This window comes from Typha latifolia, chromosome 14, assembly GCF_019914945.1.
Source record: "Typha latifolia isolate L0001 chromosome 14, TyphaL0001v2, whole genome shotgun sequence".
NCBI classification, from domain to species: domain Eukaryota; kingdom Viridiplantae; phylum Streptophyta; class Magnoliopsida; order Poales; family Typhaceae; genus Typha; species Typha latifolia.
Window position 1 is genome coordinate 9,793,717 of NC_133099.1, and position 8,498 is coordinate 9,802,214.

An 8,498-nucleotide genomic window follows, 5' to 3' on the forward strand; every position below is an offset into this window, starting at 1 on the left:
TGGACCTCACTTTCGGAGACTAGAGAGCATTAACTTATGCTTATTTATCATTAATTAATTAATTAGTTAGTTAAATGTAATTGGGACGTAGTGGTTATGAAAAAATATTCAGAAATCGAAGGGGGCAACGTCGTCGTCAATTGGATCCACCAGGTTTTCTCATTTTCTGGTTTTAGCCCGCTTACAGACACGGCGTGCACGCACACAGATTGGCCATTCTTGCGGCTATAAACATTCCACCAATAATTAATTATAAGGCAAATAGAAAAAGAAAAAGAAAAATAGAGAGAGGTAGAGAACCGTTGTGATGCCTCCTGAGTGCTGCCAGGTTTTATAGGTGGGCGTGGAGGGGGGTAGTAACAGATTTGGGTTTGCTGTCTCCTCTGGATTAGTACAACGCGGCGAACGAGACCCCGTAGAGGACTGGAAATTAGTCTTGGGTCAACAAAAGTAGAACACCACCCAATTGATCTCTCCTGCGACGTGGCGCTTCCTCAATCGCACACCTTTCCTCACCTCTATTGCTCAACTCTCTCTCTCTCTCTCTCTCTCTCTCTCTCTGCGATTCGGGAAAAACCTAGTTGCAGTAAGTAGTATAGCTGTTGCAGGGTCTCGTTCACTTTCCAGTTCCCACTCGCATCGCCGCCCGCTGGAAGCTAACGTGCGCCTCGCTCCGCCTCGCTCCGCCCCGTGCGCACGTAAGCATCAATTAGGGGAAATCAATAAAATAAGGGGCTTTTCAATTGTGCATTAGAACAGATAAGTCCACCACCACCGAAGGAATGGATTGACGCGTAGGGCGAAGTGGATGGCTAAAATCGGAACACTGTTGATTCCCGAGCCCGAGGCGGTGATCCCTCTATCTAGACTTCAGAGAGGAACCGGCCAAGAGGACATCGATTCGATCCCGGTCGCCTCCTGCATGCGTATTTCATCCATATTAACCAACCCTCTGCGATGAAAGAGGAGGAGCTAAGGGGTCCCCGCGATAATCTCTAGCAGATCGTCAAGCACTCACTGAGCGTTCAGCAATGTCCTTCCTGGCCAGTTCTTTCAGTTGACCGAAGGGCGGCGCGGCGGGTGAAGGGAGCTTCACTTATCGAGAGGAATGAATTCGAGTATTAGCCAGGGGAAGAGTTCTTTGAAAAAGAACCAAGTAGAGGTCCCGTTCCCCAATCGAATGAATTAAATCGTCAAAGAAGGGAGAAAATTAGAAACCAGAAAGATCTGGAGAGCATGAGCCGGTTGAGAGCTACTGGAGAGAGAAAGGAAGACGGAGGGAAGGTGGTGGATCTGGAGATGACCAGAGATTTCATGGTGCGTGGTGCTAAACCTAATTTGGGTTACAGGAACAACTCGGAAGCGGAGATCGCGGGTGATGCCACCGGGGCCAGCAGCAACGGTCACCGGTTCCTCGATCGGAGCAAGGTCAGGATACTGCTTTGCGACAGCGATCCAAAAAGCTCCCAGGAGGTACTCCACCTCCTCTGCAATTGCTCTTACCAAGGTCTGCGCTGCCCCGTCTTCTTTTTCATTCCCTTTTTCTATTAATATACAAGGTCTATAGCCTAGCTATAACCATGGGACAACGAGCTTTCCCATGATCTCTTAGTTTGTTGTTGACATCCAGGCATGCATCTGGTTATGCTGATCATGAATCTCTGTTGATTACAGTAACTTCTGTGAGGTCTGCTAGGCAGGTGATTAACGTGCTCAACACCCAGGGAGCCGATATTGACATCATCCTAGCTGAGGTTGACCTTCCAATAGCCAAAGGATTCAAGATGTTGAAGTACATAGCTAGAGAGAGGGAGTTGAGGCGCATTCCCATTATCAGTAAGCTTTCCTGCATATTCCTCTAACAACTGCTTGTCAAGTTCGTGTTTTAGATTTCACACCTAGATCCTGATCGTCGCATCTTGCTGTACTCCTTAGTGATGTCTGCTCAAGATGAGGTTTCAGTTGTTGTCAAGTGCCTGCGCCTTGGAGCAGCTGACTACCTTGTGAAACCATTGCGTACCAATGAACTCTTGAACCTGTGGACCCACATGTGGAGACGAAGACGCATGGTACTGCCTGTTATTCCTACATCTTTAATGATGTCTTCTGACTTGTGATCCTTGAAAGCATGTTGCACAATCTCTGAACAATTGGTATCAACATCTGTGTGTACTTGTTTGGCAGCTTGGTCTATCTGAGAAGGACATCTTCAACCATGATTTTGAGTTGGCACTGTCAGACCCTAGTGATGCTAACACAAACAGCACAACTCTACTCTCAGATGACACTGATGATAAACCAAGGGAAAATGCATATAAGGAAATGAGTAATTCAAATCAACGTGAATATGAGGTAAACCTTGATTTTCGAATGGAATCTGTCTCATTTAAGATCTTCAATACTCTACTGCAGATATTTGGTCTCAGTCCCTCTTGATTCCTTTTGTATAGTTGGTAAATTTGATTCCTTTTTGTAATCAATTTAGTTGGCTCACAAATTTGGCTATGTGCATTGCTTCTAGATTGCTGTGGTGTGTGTATTTTATTGTAATCCTTTTACATCCTTGTGGGATTGGAACACCCAGATGGTAAGGGTCACCATTTTGATATATATTAATGTTGTATCTTTCCAGCCAAATGCCTCTATTGTTGAACATGAGCGCAATAATATAGTAGAAGATGCACCAAATATTCGGGATTGTGGTGATCAAGCATGTAAGTATCATAGATCTTTCTGCTGCTCCTGCTGCTCAGTTTACCTTTCTTTATCAATGCCTGTATCTTCTTCTCCCAGTCTTACTCAGGACAAGAAATTCTTACCAGTATTCTCAGGAGAAATCTTCTCATGTCCAAGAAAGACAGATTTGAGGGTTGCCAAGTCTTCAGCATTCTTGGCATATGTTAAGTCAAGCACACCAACCAACGACTCCCAGCATAGCCAATTAGATGCAACTGCTGCCCAGTCAGAACCCTCGCATCGTAAAGAAAGACATTTTGCAGGAGGTGATTATGAGAGATGTTTAAACAGAGGGGAACAAGAAAGCTGCTCGGACAGACATGACGTCGTTACTACTGTAAATGTTCGGGAGCCAGAGTCAACTCAGATGGCAATAGAATTTCCCATGGTACACTTCTCTTCTTCTAGCACACGGAAAGAATCTGGAAATGAGGGCCAACTTGATGTTTCTGGTGCTCCATCAGTCTTTCCTTTACCATTTTACTACCCAGGAATGGTGGAGCAGGGTGTGACACCCCCATCTGCGCACATGTTTCAGGAGAACTTAAACAATATGCATACACATGGTGTACAACCAACATTGCTGCCTCAGTATGGTGTTGTTCCTCACTACCCTCATATGCCAATTGCGCCATCATTTCCATATAATTCTGTTGGCATAAGGTTACCATCAGGCCATATCCCTGCGCAAAATGTCTGGTCATCAATGACAAGCGTGCCAATGCTTGAAGCAAAATCTGGCCGAACTGAAAGACGGGCTGCAGCACTAGTCAAATTCAGGCAGAAAAGGAAGGAACGATGCTTTGACAAAAAGATTAGGTATGTAAACCGAAAGCGACTCGCTGAAACGAGGCCTAGAGTCCGAGGTCAGTTTGTAAGGCAGGGGAATAATGCAGATGTACACTTCGGTGGACTTAGCACTGGTGATGATAATTCAGAGGAGGATGATGATGAGGACCAAATATCAAGGGAGATAGGGCTTTTGTCTTCTCCAGAATAGAAAATGTAGATTGATGAATGGAAGTTGACAAACTATTGCTTGTGCTGTCAGGCACCAGATCTCCAATTTACTAGGCGATTCATACATTTGCTCTCCAACTACTTCTCGTATTTGCATAATTAACATTAGCTTATCTCGTGCAGAGGATGACAAAATCAGGGAAAAGAATTATCTTAGTGGAAGAGGCATTTTAGCGGTACTGTCTGTTAACTCTTCCGAACAATCTTACATTTACATATATCTTTTTAGTGGTGGAGAGTGGTTCTTTTATAAAATATATATTTAGCCTTCTTTCATGTTTGATCTCTCATGTTTATCAAGCCTCAATTGAGCTGAAGAAGAAAATCATGAAACCCTCTATAGTTTACCAAACTTAGTTCTACTTCATTTACTTTGGTGGCTAGTTTTGGCAACCATACAACTGCCAATTTAATACACCTATATGTTATATATATATATATAACATGCATGCTACTGTACTTTATTTTTTTTATGAATTATAAGAATCTGATATTTTACCAAAGGATTGCCATTGCAGTGGCATGAGGCGTGCCAACCTTAGCTTGGGACAATACGTATTGCCATCATATGCCGTGCCGACTGCTAAATCAGTGCACCATTGACATATGAATTATCTTGACCATGGAAACCAATTTTGGCCAATCCCAAGTTGGATCGGCTCGAAACGGATTGGGATTGACCATAGTTGGTGGGTTGGGATCGGTTGTATCGGCCGATTCTGCCCGATATGGGGGAGAGAGAGAGATAGAGAGAGGAAGAGAAGGGAGAAAAAAAATTAAAATTTGGCTTGTGGTAGTAAGAGAGAGGGGGAGGAATAGAGATAGGATTTTATTTTTTTAAGTTAAATTTTTAGACTTCATATGTGAATAATTTTTAATTTTCTAATTTTCGTATCTTTTTTTCTAAATTTTTAGAATTTTTTTTGTATTTTTAAATAATATTTAGAATTTTACTTAGTTAAAAATAGTTTGGTTCAATATGAGCGGTCGATATAGTTGATCTGATACAAGCGGTCAATATAGTTGATATGACCGATACGTATTGTTTTTTTGGACGGTAGATCCCGATCCCGATCTTGATACCGAGTTTGGAACCTTGATCTTGATATGTCGAAGAACAATCTCTAAACCTTCGGAGGGTCTTAAAATAAGTTTTAGGGAATAAATTAAAGTTTTTCAACACTATGTATTTGTGTAACATATGTAATTCGATTCTAATACAATGATTTTCTCCATTTTTTTCTAGGATCATATTTGTTGGGGAAAACCAAAACTTATTGGTTTTTAAAATTTGAACTAGAATTTATATAGATCAAGCACCAAAGTGCAAAAATGTAGTAAAATGGATGAAAGAGACCCCAAATTATGTTTCTTTAAATTAAGATATGCTTAATTTTTGCCTCCCGGTCAGAATGGTCTCTGAAAAAGTGACCTACATGCTCTACTCTGACTTTTATCCAGTCTGTATGCCCACTTTCGAGCAATTGGGAATAGACCAGCTGGGCCTCACGGTGGATCTTGTTGTTCTAGGTTTTGATAGCACAGCGATGAGGGGACATGAAAGAGTATCGAGATATCAATGACGATTGTCGATAATTCACTAGCACAATACATATCGATCGACCGACACAACAATCAATGATTTGTGCTTTAGAAGATCGTGTTGTGTTTTCTTATCCTTTCCTGTGGAGGTTAGATGTATTCAGCCCCAGCTATCTTTAAATGGAGAAATGACCTTTTTACCATCCTGCACTTAAAAGAGAGAAGGTAAAGCAGGAGAGTAATTAAAAAGAAAAAGGAAACGAATGTTGCATTGAAGAAAAAGAAGAAAAAAGGTACTATAATGTTGCATTGAAGAAAAAGAAGAAAAAAGGTACTATCTTTTGGAAGGCCTTTTGCCCTTTCTTACATTTTTATTGTGCTAGAAGCCTAGAACAAATCTGGCTAAAGAAATATACTTGGTTAGTTGATTAGATTGTATCCTTTTCTTACTTTGCATTATTAAGGAAGAAAATAGTGGGACATACATACATATATATATATGTATAAAATAAAGAGAAAAAAAAAGTGTATGGGTTTATTATTTCTTTCAATGGATGGAAGTTCAGCAGTGTTGTCATCCAGAAGGTTTCCTTTACGGTACAGAATATGGATAGCTCATTTGACCTATCCTCTTTTGGACCATGCCTTCATACTGTGTCTCATCTTAGATTTATCTACATAGATCTTTTATTTTCTCACTTTTCGACAAAAAGAGAAGCTTATGCTTGCTTAATCTTTTGGTTCTTTTCTATGTTAGGTTTTTTGATGGAAATTAACATATGCTACTCTCTCAGGCTAGTGTTCTTTCTATTGCTAAGTAATTGAGGGTCCTAAGATTCCATTTTCTGTATGTCCACTTTAAAGAGTTCAAGGTTATCCTATCTGCAAGACCTCCAGATGGATCTACTCCATATATGCATCAACCATATTTATCTCATTTCATGAGCAAATGTACTGATTTACCATTACTGGGTGATTCCTCTAAATTCTGAGGAGCTGCATAGATATTTCTTTTTCAGAATTGTGTAAGGAATCTCGCTATAAGAAGAGTTTAGAGTCCTTTGCCTGATCTGACTCATCTTACTTGTAAGGACATAGAAATCATGTTGTTAATAGTTAGGATAACTAATCAAAATTATTGTTAATTATGATTCTCCTATATCTAAACTTGTAGATATATATTGAAATATCAAATGAAGCTGCAATGTTTCAAGAATGATACCAAGAGTGGGCACCATTCTAAAACTGGCGTCCGTGCTTCCACATAGACATCCACATGTGTTTGCGGTGTCTATGCTTCCCACTTAGTGCTAACCTGCATGGCCCTCATATGACATTGGAACCTTAGCTAGTTTATAGCTTATCAGAAAACTGGTTGACAACTTCAAAGTTTAAACCACATCACTTGTTGTCTTATATTCTACACCAATGTAGCACATCTCATCTGGAGCAGATGGAGTACGTTCTTTATTTATTTCCTCACGGATCATTTCTATGTCAATGTTCTTTTGGCATATAATGAGAATCTCTATTTCTAGACTACTGACAAAATTGCACTCCGTACGTTTGTCATGATATTCTGTTAGTTCTGCTCTTATTCATGGCTTTAAGGATTTGAAGCAAGTAATTATGCTATGGACAGCAAGTTAGCATATGGATAGGTAAATCTACTGCTAAATTTCAGTTCTTAGTACAATAATGATCTTGGCTTTCCTTATACACTGCTGATGTATTCCCCAGTACTTAAGCATAGTAATGGAGTGCTTCACTGTTTTGTATTGTTTCCTGTTCTAACTGATGCCTGTGCAAACAAAAAATACCTACATTACCATGTCTTCATAATTGTTCCTATCCTACCTAACAAGTCTTTCCTTGGTTTATGACAACTTTTATTTGCCAGTTTATCCTAAGTTAGCAAGGTAAGTCGGTATACGGGCAAATGGGATTATACATTACCTTAAGGCTAGAATGATTTAAAGTGGAAGACTTGCAAGGAGGCAAGCCAATTCTCATACTTAGTTAACCACTTAAGTCCAAGCTTTTTGTACTCTTCAGATAAAGCTATGAAGTATGCAACACTATATTAGTAGGTGAAAACTAATAAAAGAAGCAAGGAGAAATGAAAAAGAAACTATCTGAGGAATTGCTCAAATTTTGCTACCTAACGAATTCTTCTCTTCTTCCTGGTAAGGAAGAGGATAACTAAGGTACTGTCATATTCATGATGGAATTTCAACTTTGCTAATGGAAATAGTATTCGGACTGAAAATGATGACTAGTAGAAGAGGCAAGATGTTGATTGAATTTTGTATCTTTAAATCATTGGGTGAGAGTAATCTACATGCCATGCTCAATCTGTATAAATTTATCTATGATGCTTTAAAAGTCAGGCAGTTATGTACTATGTATGTCCTGATTATATAAGAAATTCACCTTGGCTAACTCAATGCTGCCTAGGGATCATGTGGTGCATATGCCAGTGCATAGATCTCATTTTGGAATTTTTGTTTTGGTGATAGGTGATCTTGTAATGGATATCTGGTGTTGCTGCGATGAATATGTTAAAAGAAAATCTTATAGGTTATTTATAAGGGTTAATATATTGGACAAAGAGGAAGCAATGAGAACAAGGGGTTTTGTGTGCCGAGATGAATATGTTTAGATGGATGAGTGGCGTTAGTAGAAAAGATTGAATGAGAGGTGTGTCCATGATAAGTAGTGGCACCTACTGAATTAAAAGATTGTTAGAAGATTCTTTAAATCTCATTTGTGCATGTCTCATGACCACAAAGTAGATTGGTAATAGAATATCTCATGCAAGTCGAATGTGCTTCAAGAGGGAAAATAAGAAAAGGAATGACTTAGGTGAAAGTATATAGTAAGACCACCTGATATTAGAATGTTGGAGGCAGCTTGATTGCGACAGAGTTGAGTGGATGAAAAATTGAAAATTATTCACACTGCCAAGCCTGAATACTTGAGTTTAAGGCTTGACTGCTCCTTTGTTCTAGAAAGTATTGAGAAACTTACTTTTGCCAAAGATCAATTGATAACTATCTTACATTATCAGAACAAAGATAAGTGTCTCTATTATACCAATTAATTTCTTGACCTGGAGAAGGTCTGTAGGACATGGCAAAACTGCTGTTTATTTCCCTTTTGTGTCAGACTGTCAGGTCAGGTCTGAATTGGAAGCTGCA

At 39.6% G+C, this 8,498-nt stretch overlaps 1 protein-coding gene across 1 annotated transcript; it reads left to right on the plus strand.

The window, feature by feature from the left end:
* The first annotated feature begins 425 nt into the window (after window positions 1-425).
* Window positions 426-4,032, plus strand: LOC140800921 (two-component response regulator-like PRR1). Its single transcript, XM_073155856.1, has 6 exons — window positions 426-1,507; window positions 1,675-1,836; window positions 1,936-2,069; window positions 2,185-2,352; window positions 2,633-2,714; window positions 2,823-4,032. The coding sequence occupies exons 1-6, from the start codon at window positions 1,237-1,239 to the stop codon at window positions 3,734-3,736; spliced, it is 1,731 nt and encodes a 576-aa protein (XP_073011957.1). The 5' UTR covers window positions 426-1,236; the 3' UTR covers window positions 3,737-4,032.
* Window positions 4,033-8,498: the final 4,466 nt, after the last annotated feature.